Genomic DNA, 22,086 nt, shown 5'->3' with positions numbered 1-22,086 from the left:
AAAGTCATTCACTATATTCCGGATTTCGATCATTCGAAACCACATTGATTATTCAATGTAAATTTTCAGTCCCCTCGAATTTGAATAATCGAGGTTGGACTGTATTTCAATTGGGTTTACACAGAAAAAGTGTTTTTTAAGGAGTATAAAAAAGTTGAACTTCTGGAACATGCCAAAAAACTTACATCAATGCTTACTCAATTTTTTTCTCACAAAATAGTCCTTCAGGTTAAATCAAATACACCTATACACAAGGATTTATTGAATTGAACCTCACTATAAAAAGCTTGACCCCTTTAATTACAGAACTTGCATCCATCGGACTCCTGAAAATTGGAAGTGAAGTAAACCCCTGAATATACCTACCAAAAACCATAAAATCGGTTCACTTCCTCAAAACTTGAACTCTCTTCACCAATGTCAGGGACTCTTTTCTTGTTTGACCATCTGAAATACCATATAACATAATACATGTATATAACATAGTGATAAAAAGCTCTAAAAATAGAACATTTTTCAATTCTGACCAACAATCCCTTATTAAAGATTCATTGGTCCTTGGTGTTGATTGGTAACGCCATCTTGTTTTATGTAACTAAATGTGATAACATTTTCATGCTTTACTAAAAATAATTTACATCTTGTTAATATTTATTGCTTTTTTCAAAACATTTTTGCAATTTCATACTTGTTACTGCTTAAAATAACATTCTAGTGTTAAGCATGGTCTTGGTAAATCTTGTGAAAAAGAGAACTTGCGGGATAATATATCTCTGATAGAGATTTTAAGTGTATGACGTCATAGCTTACACTCCATTAAAATATAGTTATGTCGAAATACAGAAATAATGTTAAACACAGATAAATTTTTCGCTATATCTTACAACTGTAATAATTAAATATTTCACAATTCGTTTAAATAGCTGATACATTCAAAATAATCTACAATATTTCAAATTATACCTTGCATTTTCCGCAAAAACTGGCCTAAAGACTTCAAAAAATTTTTCCTTCGAGTTGCTATTGTTTGGTGGTACGCTGTCGTCAAATAAAGGATCCACGCTGTCATAGGATTTCCTTTTCACGGGATTTCCAAGGGTTTCCCACGCTTAAATGAAAATAAAAAAATTTCCAAGCTAAAAATAGAACATGAATTGGAAAAAAAAATTATGTATTGGGACAAACTTTCTTGCCTCACTTCTTATTGCCCACATCTCCTACAGCTTTTGTGACGGGCATATTTTGTGATATTGTCACTCTTGTTCTAAACTGTAATTGCATATACAATGTATTACCATTTATTGTACTATGTTGGTTACTGGTTTGGGAGATAAACTCGGCTGAAAATCAGTGTTTTGGGGGCATATTTCATTTATTTGTTTACGTATTCTGATGAATCTTGCACCATAATAAACTTCAGCTCTTCGATTTTTCGGTATCACCATAAAAGCTATATTTAGAAACATAAAGGGTAATTTTGAGAGGCCCTGGAAGAGGTGCGTAAAAAGGATATTTTTAACGTGCGCGAGTAAATAATTTCGGCTCTTTGTTTTTCTTCTTAAATGAGTAAGTTAAAATGTAAAATAACATGTTTAGACATTTTATTATTTCTTTGCTGTTCATTTATGTCAAATAAAAAATATTTGTTACCAAAATTGTTGAGCATTACGTTAGTATAATGAATATAGATATGATAACACGATATTGATATGCAACGTACTATGTAACATATTAATCATTTTACGTAAAAAACACATGCATTATCATTTATTAACGTATAACGAAATATGTAGTTAAATAATTAGTGATTCAAATTTATTTTTGCTTAGCTTAACAGAGTGAAGAAGAAATTAATTTAGTGGTATTCAACCTACACATTAACATATAAAAGGAGCATTTAACATCAATCTTTCAATCCATTCCACTTAAAGATAACAATTGTGTAATCAGCCTTTTTTCTGAGTTAGCAAGACAAAAGTGAGTCTGAATTTCATCTACAAAATGTATACGTAAACGTCGTCTGCTTTACCGGTAGTCGGTCAATATATAAAAGTACCCCTGTGCGGGCCTCAAAATGAGCATCTGCTGCACATGCGCACAACAATGGGATTCCCGTACTTTTTATAGGCATGTTTTGTAAACAAACAGGTAAAAGTCTAGTGTTATTTTTTAAATATGTTACAAAACTTGACAAAATTTCCAGATATTGTCGAATTCCAGCGATAGTATGACATGGTGAGCTTGATTAGATTAAAAATTCCGATAACTCGATTTAATTATAAAAAGCCGAGTTTATCAACCAGCCGAAGTTATCTCCCTAACCAGTATAGTTAAATACATAACATACCTAAGGTTATGATAGCTTATGACATTTGTTGACAAATACTAAAATTATTTTATTTTCATGTAAAACAAGGATGTTTAAGAGATATACTATGCTCATTTATGGGTAAAATACTTTTATTGCAGAAATTTTTTGAAATCAAGGAAATTCATACTGAATAAGTCAAATTTGATTATAACATTGCACAAACTATGTTTTAGAAGCTACATTCCCTATTATTGGACATGTTTTTTCCCCATCCTTTATTAAAAAAAGAATGGCAGTTTTTTAAGACACTATGTATTTATACTGTGAAGTATGTAGAGTTTAAACGTACATTTTATCTCAGTGTGTTCTCAAAAGATGGGTGTTTTTTATTTTACATTTAAAGATACTACCAGCAATTATCAGTATTTTCATAATATCAAACTTGTGCATAATATATCTAGGATTGAACACAACAAATTTATTTGCTTTTTGGCCTCCAGCCCATGCAAAAATATAATACACATCATATTTACAGAGAATAGTATGTCTATAACAGCTTAACTTAGGCAGAACCTATAACAGTTGTTTATCCGAACAGAAATAGATACCTACAGACTCAATGTGATTAAAATCAGCTCTAAAAATGCTCCGCTTTTTTATCTGACCGTGACCCAATACAATTTTATTTCTGGTGACATTTCACACAAGCTTTCAAGATTTTGAAAGCGATGTGGTTTCTAATTTTAACCCAGGGAAAACCAATACTGAGTAGGTAATTTTCACCATTGCGAGAACAAACATGGCATTGACAGGTAAACTGGCAAAACAATCATGCCCATCAAAAATTGACTCTATTTATTAAAATTACTTCAAACATTTTTTTTGTAACAAATATCAACAATTTTTTTAACTTCAATGGATAACAGTATTTTGATACTTCTTCTCATGCCTATGTAAAAACTTGTTTGTGATTGCATTGCTAGAAATAGCTTTCTTGAGAAATCCGAATAATAAAGAAGGTGAAACATACACAGTCATCATCAGATCTACATAAAAGAAATAAGTAGATCTGAACTTTAGTCAGATTGCTACAGGCTAAACCTGTTGGCTGTCTTGACAGAAGTAAATAAAGAAAGAGATACCTCGAGTGATGCATGTGAAATAATCATCTTCTCCCTCGTTAACTTTCAGTCCTCGTGCCCGTCTTTTATCTGGGTGATGATGAAGTACCTTACGTTTATCTGGAAAATAAGCATAGTATCATTATTTTGAGAATACATTCAAACACAAAATCTTTAATTTCAAAAGATCATTTAAGTCAGTAATTATTTTAATATTATTTCAGACAAGTAAGTTTCTGCTTATTTCATTGGGTAAGAGCAGCAGTCATGTGGTGATCCATTTTTTTTTCTAAAGTCGCTTTTCTTTCTGTAGCCAAGCCACTATAAACACATGAACAAAATGGCTGCCATTTTACAAAATTGGCCTTAATTTCACTCCATCACATTACAGATTTAAACAAACATTTTTTTGTTTCTAAAATTTTAGTTTCACACAAAATTTTACAATCTAGCAAGAAATATTTCATTTTCTGACCAACACTTCAGACTGTGAGACAAGCGATTTTTGAAAACAATGGCTTCAGCTTAAACAAGAGGGCCATGATGGCCCTGAAATGGCTCACCTGCATATAGGCCCCTGGGCCAATGCCAATTTTAAACCAGGGACTTTTATTTGAACAAACTTGGTAGACAGCCATTAGAAGATGTTTCATGATAAATACATGTATATAAGCTTTGACTCTTTGGGTTTTTACAAAAAGATTTTTTTAAGTTTTTACTATCTACATAAAAATTATAGGAAAAAACAATGACGCCCCCCCCCCCCCCCCCCCCACTCCCAGAGGGGCCAGGGCTTTTATTTAAACAAACTTGGAAGACACTAACTAAAAAATATTTCATGCTTAGTATCTAAACTCTAGCTATTTTGTTTTTTTTAAAAGATATTTTTTTAAGTTTTTACTATATATAAATAAGGAAGATCAATGACCCCCCCCCCCCGTGACAATTTTGACACCAGGGCATTGATTTGAACAAACTTGGTAGACACTGACTAGTTGATAATTCATGCCAAATATTTAAACTCTAACTCTTGTGGTTTTCTAAAAAAAGATATTTTGAGTTTTTTTCTTTCGGTTCTGCTTGGAATTAAATTCTTTGAACAATTTTTAAAGTTGACTACCAAAGGAACATTCCTGTGAAGTTTGGATGAAATTGGCTTAGTGGTTTATGAGGAGATGTAGTTTAAAGTAAAAGTTTACGGACGGATGCCGGACGAAAAGCGATCACAAAAGCTCACCATGTCACTTTGTGACAGGTATGCTAACAAGAGCTGTCGGAAGGACAGCACGCTCGACTATTCTAAGTGCTTGATAGTAAAAGAGCCTTGATAATGTTAAATTTTTTAAGTTCACAAAAGGGCTAATTTTTTTTATAAATTCATGTTATAGGCCTTAGAGAGAGTCTAATTATACAGTATTGGCTTGACTATTCGGAAGGTAATGTCACAAGGGTGTTTTATTGAGTATAATAATACTAATTACCTATAAATACATAAATTTGACAGACAAGGTACAAAGGCTTGTTATTAAGATGTTTTATCAAGTAAATCACTGCTTTATTATTAGGAATGCATAAAATTGTCCCAAAAAAGGCACAAACCCTTCAGTAGTTATTGAGATAACAGCTTACAAACAAAACTTTACCATGAATTTCTAAGTTGAAAAATGGGAGAAAAATCAGCCTATATGCAAGATAGAATTATGGATCTTTGTCAGTGACCTACAATTATGACCCTAAATGCATATGTGAAGTTTTAAATAAATATCTTTAATAGTTATTGTGATATGTAAAACTTGCATGTAAACATTAACCAAGAGACTAAGTAGAAAAGGGGATATGAATCAGCCTTAATGCAAGATAGAGTTATGGAACTTGGTCAGTGACATACAATTATGACCCTCCAATTATGACCCTAAGTGCATGTGTAGTTTCAAGTAAATATCTTTGAAGACCTTTAACCTTTAACCAAAATTACTAAGTTTCAAAGGGGCAAATAATTCTGCAAATATTGCAGGCAGAGTTATGCAATTTTGCAAACTGATGTACAATATTACTACAAAAAAGTATTTTAAATTTCAATTGAATATCTCAAGCAATAATTGAGATATTTGACTTTACAAAAAAACTTTAACCAAAATTTCTAAGTTAAAAAGGGGCATAATTCTGTCAATATTGTAGGCAGAGTTATCCAACTTGTCAATCTGATGTACCTTGTTACTATAAATAAGTATTGTAAGTTTAAATTGAATATCTCAAGCAATAATTGAGATATTTGACTTTACAAAAAACTTTAACCAAAATTTCTAAGTTAAAAAGGGGCATAATTCTGTCAATATTGTAGGCAGAGTTATCCAACTTGTCAATCTCATGTACCTTGTTACTTTAAATAAGTATTGTAAGTTTAAATTGAATATCTCAAGCAATAATTGAGATATTTGACTTTACAAAAAACTTTAACCAAAATTTCTAAGTTAAAAAGGGGCATAATTCTGTCAATATTGCAGACAGAGTTATCAAACTTGTCAATCTGATGTACCTTGTTACTATAAATAAGTATTGTAAGTTTCAATTAAATATCTCAAGTAATAATTGAGATATTTGACTTTACAAAAAACTTTAACCAACGCAGACGCCGACGCGGACGCGGACGCCGACGCCGGGGCGACTACAATAGCTCTCATATTCTTCGAATAGTCGAGCTAAAAAGGGATGACATGGCTGCTGCCTGGCTTCCTAGAGATCCCCTATATTTCCCTTATGGGTCAATATCAAACCCTGTTGATAGCAATAAGTAGAAACCCTCTCAATGCACAAGTAATTACAGTACATAATTAAGTATTTGTTTTAAATCAATTAAAGAAATTAACATACAAGCCTTCTTGATCTGCGCATCTGTTGCTTTAAATCTTAGTTTTTCCAGACCTAGTACAGCATAGTGATCTTGTTTCTGAAATATATTTTAATATGAATATATGTTACAGGGAAAGTGCAAAATCAGGCATTTTTATGTAGTCCTTGATCTTTCAGTGATTTCCTGATATCTAGCAGTGTGTCAGGAAATACTACAAAAGGTAGATATAATTATATGTTTGTTTTAAACCTCTACACACTGTACGTCCACATTATATATAATATAGTGTCATTTAAAAACTGGCATTTTTTTAAAGAAAGAACTAACTTTACATAACTTTACTTGATCCATAAAAGGGAATGCAGCTTTCCATACATAGTTTGTACTAAATTCTTTTATATTAGTTAAACATATTGAGTAAGAATTTCATATATTTAAAAAAAATTATGCAATAAAAATATTTTACTCAAAAATAAGTATAATCAGTATACCTTTAAAGTGTATAAAGCTATTATTGCGACAATTCTGATCAAGAACAAAAAAATTATCTCAAAATATTTTGACCAAGTGGGTTCCTAAAATCTTTATAGTGTAGGCTATCATAAAAAGCAAATCAATAATTAACTTACCTTCCATTCTTTTGGGTCTAAACTAAGTAGAAGTGAATCATCTTCTACAACATGGTCATCATCATCCTCACTCTCAGACGAGCTCGAACTTGACAAAGAATGTTGAGACAGCGAGTGCTTATGTCTCCGTCGTAAACACAGACCTTCAAACCATCTCCCCACTGGTTCTACCTCAAGCTTAGTACATGCTGTGTAAAAGAGAAAGGTTATAAAAAGTTAATGTAACTAGATTGACAGAATACCCAGCAACTTTTTCAGCTACAGAATCTGAAACTTGACCATAAAAATAAGTTACTTCAATAATCTTCACTGACACTAAAAAATATTTTACACTATAAAAGAGGAAAGTTGTGTATGGGTATAGCATCAAGCTACTAATTTAGAGGTTATGGATTCAATCCAACTTTTTTTAACTTCTACAAAGTACAATCCACATTGGTGCAATTACTAATTTTTCGACAGCCAGGAAGCAGTCAACTGGCTTGACGTTAAAGCGCATTTCTTGATACAGATACCCAAAATGTCTGCAACATTTATGCATGATCTGAATGGCTTTCCTAAATAGAGACATCTTGAATGTACAGTGATTTTTTTACCTATATTTTACAGCCAAATCAAGGCTGTTTCCCCTAGCCCAAAACAGTTATATTTTCCCCTAAAAAATGTTATATTTCCCCCTGAAATGACCTGTGCAAAAATCTTCACAAGGACCATGACTAATGACAGCAGCTGACTTAAATATGCTTAGTTGATAAATTTGACTAAACGACAGAAAACTGTCCCAAAAGATAGCTTTTCTATGTTATAATGCATGTTAAATTGAATTTAAAGTGAAAATTCTATAACATACATTGGTAGAAATCCTTTCTCAGCTGTTGGATTTAGATTTCAGATTGTCCCCCTTTTCTTATTTATCTTGATTAATTTCCCCCTTAGAAAGCCACAGTTGTTTTTGAAAATTGGGAAAAAATCACTGATGTATATAAACTGCTGTTTTAATAATGGTTTCAGTAACTAAAAATAATCTTTCAATTAGACTAGAGACCCAATAAAGAAACTTGTCTGAGAAATGTTTATCTTAATTATCCTTATCATACTATATGTCAATATTTTGAAGAAAATTAGTCATTCCAGATGACTGCTTTCTTTCTGTCTTGTTAAATTTAATAAATTTTATAATATGTGAGTATTCTGGTATTCGCGCTATGATGATAACTGTTAAACTCTATTGAGTTTTCAGACTTCCCGAATATGTCGGTCTGAAGGACATGTCCGATAAATTTTAATTAGGTCCGACAATTTTTTATTCCAGATCGGTCCGACTGTCCGGCTTTTATCAAAGCCTCATGTAAACAAAATGGCATCGCTAAAGGTGCCAAACCTGGGAAAAAAAGAAAATCTACATCAGCGGAGCACGCAGAACAGCAATAAAAGGATGAAAAGAATAGACTTGAGACTAAATTTAACAAAAAATGGAAGCAGGACCATGAATCGTTGGTGTATGACAGGGAGGAGATGAAAATGCGCTGTATGGACTGTGCTGATATTTACGGCGAAAAAATAAAAACCGAAAAGTGTCTTAGATTTTCCTTTGATTTTGATTAATTTCATTAGGTCTGACAGATTTCGGTTCGATCTGTCAGACCTAATAATGTCAGTAATAAATAAGTACTTCGGTCCGACAGATTTTCATGGTTTGTCAGACCAAATGTCTGACACTTTTTTTTTAACTTTTGGGAAGTCTGAATTTTTGTCTTCTTGAACATGCTAACTTCAAATTTTCAGTACAGAGCAATATCACATAAATTCACAATAACCAGAATCTTAACATTTATCACTGTAAACTTATGAAACACCTTATTTGTAATATAGGAATATTTAGGTACGAAACTTTTGAGCACGAATAAAAATAAACTTTTTTAGATAATGCATTAGGTGTTCAAAACTGCTGATATCTTTCTTTTAAATAATCCATAGATATCAGGTTATTCATGCTATAAAACTATTAACCTGAAAGCTTCCCTGTTACGCCAGTAATTTCATTTTCTCCCGGTGTCGGTAGCAACATGTTTTCCTCCTAAATTTTTTAACGGTGCGCCGTTAAATTTTTAAATTGTGAGGATAGCTTTAAAGCAGACAAACAGAACGGACAAACAGATAAACACTTGTGATACAGGTAAATTTTTTCCATTTTCTGTTTAAGAGAAACAATTTAAACGCAATTGATTTAAATCTTTAATGATCAGAAACAAATGAATAACTTTTCTGGTAACTGTTTTGGGATAAATAAATCTTTTGAAGTTGAAAAACACACGCACACAAAAGTTATAGCTGTCACAACAGCATCAGAGCATGACAGTACAAAATGTTGTATGTACATGATCTAGGCCAATGATATATTTTGATTTCATGCATGAGTGACAGAGCGTAAACATTAATGCCTTATAGATTGTTGAGATGGTAGCAAGACACCTCACCCCCCAGACACTTCACTCCTTAAATTTTGAAGACACTTCACTCCTCAAGACACTTCACCCCTCAAAATCAGTAAGACACTTCAACCCTCATCCAATTTTTTTTCTATAAATTAAATAAAACAAGTTCGATAACAACAAAATGCTTATATATGTTTATATTAATTATTTTTAGTATTACTAAGTTTTTATTGCATGTCACCTTGTTTATTCAACATGTTGATTGGTTGTTTATTCAACAGTTATCTCATATTGATTAGATAATTAAATTAAAATGGTATAATTGTATGAAAATTAAATTTATTTATAATAAATAAATAAAATGAATATAATAATAAATGAATATGAATGAATGAATCAGTTGCAATATTTCATGTGTTTTTCTTTATAAATGGCCATTTAGCAATTGATTTGCTGATGAGGCTAATAAACTTGACACTTGAAGCTATTCTGCAGTTATGATTACTAAAAAATATGAGCTAATTAAACAAAATTATTCAGAAACATTAAAAATAATATGAATTACTTAAACTATCAATACATGACAATTAATACAATAATCATAATTCATTAAAGCCAACAGCCTGACCTATTAGCTTTGTATTCCTGTTTTGCTTTCAATACTGTCAATTAATTAAAGACACAAAGTAAGTGTGAAAGAGATCATAAAAACTATACTCTTATTATAATATATATATCAAAGGAAAATTCACACAAAGATTCACACACTTAACTAGACAGATTATTCTTTTAATATTCAATAAGTTATATCACTTTTACTTAAATTGAAATTAGTATGAAATATATAAAAATTAAAAAAACAAACTTTATACTATGAACTTTGTGATATGAGCCTTTTTTGTAGGGCAAAAACAACAATATATCCGTTGTCTTTTGTCAGTTACATGATAAAATAATAATAAAATATGTTAAAACAATAAACATACTCAATCACTATTGAATGTATTTTACATAATCTACATAAATAATTGTTAAACACAAAATAAAAAAATGAGGGGTGAAGTGTCTCAATCAAATTTCTTAAAATGAGGGGTGAACTGTCTAAGGGGTGAAGTGTCTGCAAAAAAGGGCCTAGGGTGAAGTGTCTGGGGGGTGAAGTGTCTGTAAGCCGTTGAGATGTCAGATAGTTAAATTTTAGATATTCAAGCTGTCTCTATTTAGAGAAGCAGTGGCCCTGTGGCTACTGTAGTCTGAAGCCCTACGGGCTTGTATTGCTAACCAAAAGTTCTAGCTGTATGTGGTGGATACAGCGCACTGTTGAAGCTAGCCATACAGCATTTTTTTTAAATAAATAACGTAAAACAATAATGAATGTATGCAAACTTGTGTTTCTAAACTAAGATTTTATGAATATCTAGATACGAATTGTTATGTTGAAATTCTATGTGATACTGAATTTATAACAAGTTAGTGCCTCATTTTTTATGCTCCCCGAAAAATTTCGGGGGAGCATATAGTCGGCGCCTTGTCCGTCCATCCGTCTGTCCGTCCATTTTCTTGTCAAGAGCATAACTTGAAAACCCTTGGAGATAATTTGTTTAAACTTCATACAGTGGTAGAGGGCATTCACGAATTCGAAAACCTAGCTAAACGCCGTTTTCCGGTACTTTCTGTACATAGCTCTGGGGAATTCACCTAATGGAGTGTAATAGCGAAGTCAATGTTTTCGGCCTTTTTTTAAATTAAACTGAAATAAAACACTTATTTCTTTATAAGAAAATAATTAAATATCATTGTATGAATAATTCCATAAAAAAATAAAGTAAATACACAAGTTTACGCAGAAAATAACCTTATTTAATATGGAAGATTCCACTACGTCTGTTTGAATTTTATTGATTTTCATTATAAACTATTTATTTTTTTGAATAATTTGCAATAGATATTAAACAAACATTGATAATTTTCAAAAACATCAATTTATTTCACCTTAAACGGTTAAATAATGATAGAAAAATAGACATCTCGTAACTGTGTTATGTACTTCATTTGGTGTAATTCCCCAGAGCTAAAACGGTAACGTACCGGAAAACAGTGTTTAGCTAGGTTTTCGAAAAGGTCAATTGAGGGGGAGTGCAGTGTCAAAGAACCATGACTCTATTTTGCCCGGTTTTTGAATTATCTCCCCTTATAGAAAAATCTTGTCCGGGGCATAACTCCAAAACTATACGAGATATCAACATGAAACTTTGTAGGTGAATAGATCTCAATGGGTAGATGTGCAGTGCATAAGAACAATAACTCCTTTGTCCTAATTTTGGAGTTATTGCCCTTTGTTAATTTTTACACTGAACTTTGTCCGGAACATAACTCTAAAATTATAAGAGATATCAAGATGAAACATTGTAGGTAGATAGATCTCATTGAGTAGAAGTGCAGTGCAATAAAAACCATAACTCTGTTAAGCCTCATTTTTGAATTATCTCCCCTTTTAGAAAAATCTTATACTGGACATAGCTGTAAAACTATAAGAGATATCAACATGAAACTTTGTAGGTAGATGTATCTAAATGGGTAGATGTGCAGTGCACGAGAATCATAACTCTGCCTTGCCTAATTCTGGAGTTATTGCCATTTGTTTATTTTTACTTTTTGAATTTGTCTGGAACATAACTCAGAAATCATAAGAGATATCAACAAGAAACTTTGTAAGTTGATAGATAACAGTGATTAGAAGTGCAGTGGAAAGAACAGTAACTCTGCCTTTCCTAATTTTGGAATTATTGCACTTTTTCCAGGGACATAACTCTGAAACTACAAGAGGTGTATTTTCCTGTGTCCAAAACCTATTCGGGGAGCATCACCCGGCTCAAACCGGGCACTTGTTAAATACTGTTCCAATGTAGCACAGCATAGCACTATTAAGATCATTACTTACATGTATTTTACAGGAATTGATAAGAAAAGAAAATGGCAGAAACTAAAATAAAGAATGAAAGAGGGCAGCAACTGTATGCACGATACTGGAATGAAGACGACTCCCCAAAAGATTCTTACAAGTAAGTGCAGTCAATGCAGACCAAGCTGTCACACTCATCTGATTATAGTCTGCATTGTCTTCAAACCACATACCAGGGGCTTCCATTAAGTTCCAAAATTTTGGAAGTCAGATACTGCAAATTCTCTGACATTGGATGTTACATTATATAGGTACTGGGCAGGAACCAGTTTCCGGACAATACCAGTTTCCGGACAAGTATTATAGCGGCTTAATTTTGGCTTTATCGATGACGATCGGTATTATATGTCATGAAGATGCTTGGTTTGATTGTTTGAGAAAATAAACTTCCTTCCAAGTTGATACATCATTAAAATTTTGTGAGGATATCTTACCTGTGTTTTACAAACAGCCTTATATCCCTTTGGGGCATGTAATTTGTTCTGCGCATGCGCAATTTTTTGTTTATTTCGGGATATAATTTGGGGTAGTAATTAATGCACAATGTACTTCGTTCGAAGTTCATTGGTGTAATTTCCCCAGAGCTAAATCTGTAACGTATCGGAAAACGGTGTTTAGCTAGGTTTACTCCACTTTCGCACTTTGTTGCTGCCATATACACACAAATATCCGTTTCACTTTTCAGTCATTTCGAGACCCATCACGTGATCGTTATTTTTCCTATCATAAATTTGTTGTTATATTAGAGTAATTATCAGTTAAAAACATATATAAACAGCAGCTTAATATATGTCCGGAAACTGGTTCTGCAAGAGTGAACAATTTACACTTTTGATGACCTAATTTAACCCTTCAGTTTGTACATTGCTTACGTCACCAGGCTGTATTAATTGTGTGATTGGACGTAGTTAGAGCTCAGGTTTTTTGTATTTTGTTTTATTAATGCGTCTTTATTATTAAAAAATAGACAATTAAAAAAACTCAAATTCTGTCCGGAAACTGGTTCCTGCCCAGTAAAGAAGAAAAAGCATTACATTTTGGAAGTCATAAGTCAAAAACAAGTAGTAAACAAGGAATTCTAAGTTTAAATTAACGGAAGCCCTGTTTACACCTCGCAATTGTGAGTATGGTAAGTCAATCTTGACTTTTGACTTTTTCATTGTACATGTAAGGAAGATATCCACTATGCTTAGCAAAGATAACCATGCCAAGTCATGCCTGAAATAATGCTTAGGCGGACAGCTGAAAGTCACATTTTATTATTATGACCATAACATTGTTGATTTGACTTATTAACCAACACAAAAAAATCTATATCATGTGTGAATTGTACTTTTATATACATGTACAATACAGACTTTAGTTCTACAATTGTAAGAAAGCCTAAGAAAGTTTCATGTACAACAAGCTTAAGGTTAGATTTATAACACTTCTGGGAAAATGTTTAATGTAAGTCTATATTATGATATGACAACACATTTGTGATTCTTTCAGTTAAAAGCCAGGAAAACTACAACAACAGCCAAATCAAAATTATGTTCTTTTATGTCGACATTTGCATTTTATCATAATTTTTTCATGTATTTACAGAGCCTTGGTTTTCATAGTTCATGGTTACTGTGAACATTGCCTGCCTTACACTGAACTAGCCAAAACCCTCATAGATAAAGGCTTCTATGTCTTTGCTCATGATCATGGTAAGAGTGCTTGATCTTTCTTCAGCAGTTTGTATTTTACTTAATCATTGCATTAAAACTTATGTTATTTATAAAAAATTAAAAAAAGATAAGAAAATGAGAACAAAGTTTTAAGTTTTGAAACACACAGTATACAAATTTTTATAACACTTACTGAAAGTCATCATCATTGGATACCCACAGTTGATTTATATGTAACATAACATATGTAATCAAATGTTAATGGTTCGGCCATGGGTATCCCAGGATGACTTGAAGTAAAACTATACTGCTTCTTCAGATATTTTCATGAAATCATGATCATTAAGAGCTAATTTGTTAGGTAAAATACTCACAAATTTTTCCTTTCAGGTCTATAACATTTAAATGATTCTCAGATAATAAGCGACATATATTTTTGCAATAGTCTCCAATTTTTCCAAAATTTTATTCCTATTAAAATTTTCTTATTTTACACCAAATTTGCTCTGTGTGGCATTGCAATCATTGAAAAGGTGGGTAGAGGTGTTTGTTTTTAACATCTCTTTTGTACAGGATTATACTTGATACCTTGTCTTTTATTAAATGATCACATCACATAGATAATTTGAGAGTAAAAAAGGGGAAAAGATGCAAGTGATTTTTAGAGTAAAAATGTATAGCCCTGCCTTATATGCAGTATGGGCCAAGTTGGTTAAGGTCACTAACTTTGAGCATCTTGCCCCTTATTGCTGTGGGTTTGAATCCTGCTAGAGTCTTGGGATTCTTTCATGTGGAGAAGCTGTCTAGCTTAAGTATACCAACAGTCAGTGGTTCTACTCAGATACTTCCCTGTGTCCACAGAGGGACAACTGAGGTCTTCCTTAGCAAAAAAAAAAAACACACACACAAAAAAAACTGGAAAATTACCATGTGACCTTTATAGTCTGTTATAATACCCTTTACTTAATACTTAATAGCTTTAGAATGCCCTTTACTTACTAGTAAATCAAAACAAATAATAAAACATATATTGTCAGTCTTCTAAGGTAGGTAAATGTGCCATATTTTCACATTACAGTGGGGCACGGACAAAGTGAAGGAGATAGGGCACATGTAATTGATTTTGATGACTATGTAAATGATGTGTTTTGCCATATTGACCAGGTCAAGAACAAATTTCCAGACAAACCAGTCTTTCTAATCGGACATTCTATGGTAAGTTCGTTGGAAAACTCCAGGAATTAATCCTTCCTCAATGTTGTGTTGATTCAGGTCCATTCCAATCTTTCATGTGATGGAAAAATTGTGAACTTAAGAAAATTCCTCTGATCTCTTGCCCAGTAAAGCAGAGGTACCAAACTCAGCCAGGAACTTTGAATTCTTAAATGTGAATAAGCTAGCTTACGGAAGGTCTGTGGTTCTACCCAGGTGTCCACTTGTGCCTTAAATAATGCACAGAGGGGTACCAGTATCTGTTTTCTTGCTCGGCTATAAAAGCTGGAAAGTGGCCATATGACCTTTACAATGTAAGTGTGACTTTGAAACCAAACCAAAACAATAACAAGAAGAAGCAGAAATTTTTTAGTAATTGTTTGTATCAATTTAAAGTATTCTCTTAACAATTCACATGTGTGTTATTGCACATAATCACAAAAAATGTTTAAAAAAACAACACCCATAACTCTAGTTCAGATTGTTACTGAATTATTCCCCTTTGCATACTTATATTGTTCTTGCATGGACCTTGCCTTTACTGTCGAGCACTTATAATAGTCAGGGTTGATGCCTCCTGACAACAATTTGATGGTGTTTCCTAGTGATCATTTTTAGCTCACCTGTCACAAAGTGACAGGGTGAGCTTTTGTGATCGCTTTTCGTAGGGCGTCTGTCCGGCGTCCGTCCGTCCGTAAACTTTTACTTTAAATGACATCTCCTCATAAACCACTAAGCCAATTTCATCCAAACTTCACAGGAATGTTCCTTTGGTGGTCACCTTTAAAAATTGTTCAAAGAATTTAATTCCATGCAGAACTCTGGTTGCCATGGCAACCGAAGAAAAAACTTTAAATATCTTCTTTTAAAAAACCATAAGAGCTTAGATATTTGGCATGAAACATCTTCTAGTGAGTGTCTACCAAGTTTGTTCAAATAAAAGCCCTGGGGTCAAAATTGGCCCCGCCCCGGGGGGTCATTGATTTTCCCTATATGTATATAGTAAAAACTTAAAAAATCTTCTTTTAAAGAACCCAAAGAGCTAGAGCTAAGATATTTAGCATGAAACATGTTCTAATGGGTGTCTACCAAGTTTGTCCAAATAAAAGCCCTGGGGTCAAAATTGGCCCCGCACCGGGGGGTCATTGATTTTCCCTATATGCATATAGTAAAAACTTAAAAAATCTTCTTTTAAAGAACTCAAAGAGCTATGGCTAAAATATTGAGCATCAAACATGTTCTAATAGGTGTCTACCAAGTTTGTTCAAATAAAAGCCCTGGGGTCAAAATTGGCCCCGTCCGGGGGGTCATTGATTTTCCCTATATGCATATAGTAAAAACTTAAAAAATCTTCTTTTAAAGAACTCAAAGAGCTATGGCTAAGATATTGAGCATCAAACATGTTCTAATAGGTGTCTACCAAGTTTGTTCAAATAAAAGCCCTGGGGTCAAAATTGGCCCCGCCCCAGGGGGTCATTAATTTTCCCTATATGCATATAGTAAAAACTTAAAAAATCTTCTTTTAAAGAACCAAAAGAGTTAGAGCTAAGATATTTAGCATGAAACATGTTCTAATAAGTGTCTACCAAGTTTGTTCAAATATAAGCCCTGGGGTCAAAGTTGACCCTGCCCCGGGGGGTCATTGATTTTCCCTATATGCATATAGTAAAAACTTAAAAAATCTTCTTTTAAAGAACTCAAAGAGCTATGGCTAAGATATTTAGCATCAAACATGTTCTAATAGATGTCTACCAAGTTTGTTCAAATAAAAGCCCTGGGGTCAAAATTGGCACCGCCCGGGGGGTCATTGATTTTCCTTATATGTGTATAGCAAAAGTTTAAAAAATCTTCTTTGAAAAAACCAAAATAGCTAGAGCTAAGATATCAAGCATGAAACATCTTTTAGTGAGTGTCTACAAAGTTTGTTGAAATAAAAGACCTGGGGTCAAAATTGGAACCGCACCAGGGGTCTTTGATTTTCTTTATATGTGTAAAGCAAAAACTTAAAATCTTCTTTGAAAAAACCCAAATAGCTAGAGTTTAGATATTAAGCATGAAACATCTTCTAGTAAGTGTCTACAAAGTTTGTTCAAATAAAAGCCCTGGGGTCAAAACTGGCCCGGCCCCAGGGGTGTCATTGTTTTTAACTATATGTGTATAGTAAAAACTTAAAAAAAATCTTCTTTTAAAAAGCCCAATGAGCTAGAGCTTAGATGTTTAGCATGAAACATCTTCTTATGGGTGTCTACCAAGTTTGTGCAAATAAAAGCCCTTGGGTTAAATTGGCCCTGCAACGTTGGGGGGGGGGGGGGGGGGGGCCTATATACAGGTGAGCGACCTCAGGGCCATCATGGCCCTCTTGTTGTATATGTGAACTAATTTATTGTTGTTGTAGGGGGGTGCTATATCAGTTCTTGCTGCTATGGCTCGACCAACGTTCTTCAGTGGGGTGATTCTAATTGGACCATTGATAACACCTGACAGAAAAGCTGCAACACCTTTCAAGGTAAGAGCAAAGAAATAGTTCATTGTTTTTTAGTTTTAAAAGTTATTCAATATTTCATATTTTGGTCTGAACATGTGCGTCTGTAAAAGTTTCACAGGTGCACATGTTCTGACCAAAATATTAAAGTTTGACTGTAAATAACAAGGAATCCATGTTTTATGAATTGCCAAGTTTTAAGTTTTATTTTATCTGTTTGATAATCATAAACTTGATAAAGAGGAATGCCACTGAAAAAATGTAGAAAATTGACAATTTATACACCTTATACGTTCACATTTCAATTTATCTCAGACATTGACTCTAATGGTTATTTGTCTCTCACAGCTGATTCACAAATCAGGTGGGATTGATAACCTGTTATTTAGGCAGAAATCAGGTATGAAGGGTTAGTTATCATAGAAAGGTGGTGAGCTGAAGGCCAAGATACGACTAAAAATGAGCTGAAATTGGCATAAAAATTAAACAAACAAACAAAGATTAAGATATCCATGATCTATCTTAAGAACACCAGGCAGTACAGTCTTAAAAAGTGCTTAAAAGTTGATGAATAAGATGAAAAAGCTTAAAAAGTACTAACAGTGGCTGCAAATAAGCTTGAAAATGATTGAAAGACATAGTGTCAGTAAAAATAGAAAGTTAACAAAAAAAATCAAACTGTAACAGTGACTTGCAATTATTTCATTTACCTGAAGGCATGCTTGTTTAATGATAGAATGTCAACATGTTTTATTTTACAGATAGCTTTGGGTAAAATGGTTGCCAAGGTTTTACCTCAGATGCACATAGCAAAACTGGATCCCAAGACAGTCTCACGAGATTCAGATTATGTAGGACATTTTGATATATTTTATAAAGATATATGGCATTGAATGAAGTTTTTTTAAAATCTGAAAGTTATGAACTATATCTTATTGAAAAGATGTAGCAATGATAAATAATAATTACATATAGCCATGATCAAATATAAATTTTATATAGCCATAACCAACTGTAATTGCATATAGTGATGATCAACATTACATATAGCCATAACTTACTGTAATAACTCATAGCAATGATAAAATATAATTACATAAAGTCATGATCCTGTAATTACATATAGACATAATCAGCTGTAATTAACCATTATTAAATGTGATTATAAATTGTAATGGTCAAATATATTTACACATGACATTGAACAGGATTAACTCATAGCCATACTCGACTGTTATTACACCATACATTAGTAACTGTAATTACACATATGAGCCGCGTCACGACAAAACCAACATAATTGGTTTGCGACCAGCATGGATCCAGACCAGCTTGAGCATCTGCACAGTCTGATCAGGATCCATGCTGTTCGCTTACAAACCCTATAGCAAGTAAAGAAACTGGTAACGAACAGCATGGAACCTGATCAGATTGTGGGAATGCGCAGGCTGGTCTGGATCCATGCTGGTCGCAAACACACTATGTTGGTTTTCATGACGCGGCTCATATGTTGATGATTTGATATTCTTTTGTCTAACAGGTGAAGACCTATACAAATGATCCTTTGAATTATCATAATGGTGTCAAATGCAGGTAAGATTCTTCTTCTGTTATCAATTATCAGAGTTTGATATTAACTGTATACATCAGTTTTAAATGAAATCTACTTTTACGATAAGTTTTTTTTTGTGAGTTGGTTTTTTAAGTCACAACAATACAAAGTTATAAATGATAAAAGTCTGGTTGAGTAGAACTACCAATGTTCTGTAAGCTAGCTTGATAGCTTATTTAAATGAAAGAATTCAAAGTTATTGGTGAAATTCAAACTTCCAGTTTAGGGGAAATTGAATTAGTTAAAGTCTATGATCGTAAGCACTCAGCTAGAGGCTTAATCCATGTTGTTATTCTAACATGCTTCACAATATTCCCCTATCAAACAGATAGGGTGTTCAAGTGCATTATTACTAGATATTTGCACAGCATAAAAAAGCAAATGCTTACACGTCAAGTGACGTCAGATATGACATCAATAAACCAAAATTTTTAATGATGTCAGAAAAATTACTTCTACACTCAATGTAGTTCAATATTTGTTATTAATTCTCTGTAATAATGAAAATAGATATACATTTTTTCTTGCATTATAGTACATTTACAACATTGCACAATTTATAGTTCAAATGCTTTATAATTAATCACTCAACCTATCAGCCTTTGTGATTTTATTCCTACACATTTGAAATTGAACCTTGCATTATTCTTCAACAATGCACTCAAAATTGATATCTATTCCTATATACATTTGTATATACATGTATTGGAATTGAGGATGAAACAGAAAGTGTACTTTGCCTTAAGTATAAAAGGACACTAAATTTTTCTAACCTAACCTTTCAGGTGGGGTGTTGCAATGTTAGATGCCTTGAAGAAAATAGAAGACAATGTTTCAGATATAGACTGGCCATTCTTTATCTTACATGGTGACAAAGATGCGTTGTGTGAACTGGACGGATCTAAACTCATGTATGATAAAGCTAAAAGTACAGATAAAAAAATCAAAGTAAGTGAATGAGATTAAAAGCTTCTTGTCTGTAGGATGAAAAAATTTGATCATTTTTGGGGGCCCAGGGGAGAAAAGGTTTGATGGTTTTTGTTTTTTCTTTTAGTTGTTGTTTTTTCCTTAAATTATTTTGCTTTGCCCTTAAAAATTGATTCAGATTTATCTTGTACATGTAATCCTTTTTTAATGTTAACTAATTATTTTTCTTACTTTCTCAGATATTTGAGGGTGCCTTCCATCAGCTGCATAATGAATTAGAACCAGTGAAGAAAGAAACCTTTAATCTCATATCAGATTGGTTGAATGAAAGAGTTTAAGGATACTTCTCTGCTGTGATTGGCTAGAATCAAATTATTCCCTCTATAAAAACATTCCTGATTGGTTGAATATGAAAATAAGATGCAAGGATGTTGCTGATTGGCTGAATTTGAAATTATAATGTAAGAGTGTTACTCATTAGCTGAATATGAAAACTTATTGTATGGAGATTGCTGATTGGCTGATTTTGAAACAGTATGTACAGACAATGATGCTTGGTTAAAATTAATGCACTACTTATTGTGTTCAACTATATTTTTAGTATTGCATAGTTTTTATGCCCCCGGGCATATAGTAATTGAACCGTCCGTCCGTCTGTCTGTACGAGGTTAACCTAGAACGGCAAGTTGGATTTTTCTTAAGTTCTACCTGTACCAATGGCTTTAAGTTTACACACTTACTAATCAGTACAAAGTACATGATCTGGGCAAGTTGCATAACTCTGGCTTTCATATTTACCAAGTTATTGCCCTTTACAGCTATTACAAAAATGAATAATGGTTAACCTAAAACAGCAAGTTGGAAATATCTTAAGTTCTATCTATACTTACGGCTTTATAATTTCCACACTTTCTTATCAATACAAAGCACATGATATTGCCAAGTTATATAACTGTGTCATCCATATTTCCCAGTTATTTCCCTTTTTTCACTTTGAAAATATGCCCCTGTCTGGTTAACCTATTTCGGCAAGTTGGATTTATCTTAAATTTCTCCTAATTGCTTAATTTCTTTACTTATATCTTTCATATTTAGTAGGTGGATACCTTTGATGGTCCTCTAATTTTTTTTTGAGTAAGCGGTCTCTAGGGTCGAGGTCACTGGTTTAAAAAATATATATAAACATTTTAGCTCGTACAGCCTTTATTTTTTAGTTGATGTCTTAGTTTAATAAAAACACCTCCTTCTTTGGGTGTAGTATGGGGTCATTTGGGTCAAGGTCAATGTTACCAATGTCAAGGTCACCAATGTTAAAAATAGATTTTTACATTTTTAAAGGTGTATTGACCTTATTCTATAGACAGATGTTATTTATGATTGATAGAAACATAAACTTTGATGGAGTAAGTGGTCAGTTGGGTCAAGGTCACCAGTGCTAAAAATAGATTTTTACACATTTGCTCATACAGCCTTTTTTAGGTGACATATATATTTTATATTTGGTAGGAAGATAAGTTGCATGGTACTCATCCTTTTGATTGGGGTAGGGATCAGTGGGTCAAGGTCACTTGTGCTAAAAATAGATTTTAACACTTTTGCCCATTCAGCCTTTATTTACTGACAGATCTATTTCATATTTGGTAGGAAAATAGATCTATTTCATATTTGGTAGGAAAATAACTTATATGTCATTCTTCTTTTGGATAGAGTTAGGGGTCAGTTTGGTCAAGGTCACCAGTGCTCAAAATAGATTTTTACACTCTTGCCCATACAGCCTTTATTTGATGACAGATGTATTTCATATTTGGTAGGAAGATAACTTGCATGAAGTTGAATATTTTTGCATGTATTGGCAAATGAATGGCTTAATTTATTTTAGCAAAAAAAAA

General features: G+C 32.8%; 2 protein-coding genes across 2 annotated transcripts; one reads left to right on the top strand and one right to left on the bottom strand.

Moving 5' to 3' along the window:
* Positions 1–366: 366 nt before the first annotated feature.
* On the bottom strand, positions 367–9,051 carry LOC132731941 (dnaJ homolog subfamily C member 2-like; the record flags this gene model as incomplete). Its single annotated transcript, XM_060718246.1, is given in 6 exon segments — positions 367–447; positions 964–1,108; positions 3,454–3,552; positions 6,304–6,379; positions 6,913–7,100; positions 8,923–9,051. Coding segments are annotated over 6 exon segments (647 nt in total), but the record flags the coding sequence as incomplete, so codon positions are not given.
* On the top strand, positions 9,038–20,948 carry LOC132731937 (monoglyceride lipase-like). Its single transcript, XM_060718234.1, has 9 exons — positions 9,038–9,088; positions 12,299–12,406; positions 13,897–14,003; positions 15,043–15,179; positions 17,572–17,682; positions 18,420–18,509; positions 19,199–19,251; positions 20,056–20,218; positions 20,437–20,948. Exons 2-9 carry the CDS (start codon positions 12,318–12,320, stop codon positions 20,533–20,535), a joined length of 849 nt encoding a protein of 282 aa, XP_060574217.1. The 5' UTR covers positions 9,038–9,088; positions 12,299–12,317; the 3' UTR covers positions 20,536–20,948.
* The last annotated feature ends 1,138 nt before the right edge of the window (positions 20,949–22,086 follow it).

Source organism: Ruditapes philippinarum, unplaced genomic scaffold (assembly GCF_026571515.1).
Source record: "Ruditapes philippinarum isolate M1 unplaced genomic scaffold, ASM2657151v2 ctg6803_1_1_1_1, whole genome shotgun sequence".
NCBI classification, from domain to species: Eukaryota; Metazoa; Mollusca; class Bivalvia; order Venerida; family Veneridae; genus Ruditapes; species Ruditapes philippinarum.
The sequence above is the reverse complement of the archived record's forward strand: the minus strand, read 5'-3'. Positions and strand labels throughout refer to the sequence as shown.

Coding starts and splice junctions, on each gene's coding strand:
- LOC132731937 (XM_060718234.1), top strand. CDS start 12,318: ATGGCAGAAACTAAAATAAAGAATGAAAGAGGGCAGCAACTGTATGCA. Junction 17,683..18,419: donor AAGCTGCAACACCTTTCAAG/GTAAGAGCAAAG, acceptor TTTATTTTACAG/ATAGCTTTGGGTAAAATGGT. Junction 18,510..19,198: donor TCTCACGAGATTCAGATTAT/GTAGGACATTTT, acceptor TTTGTCTAACAG/GTGAAGACCTATACAAATGA.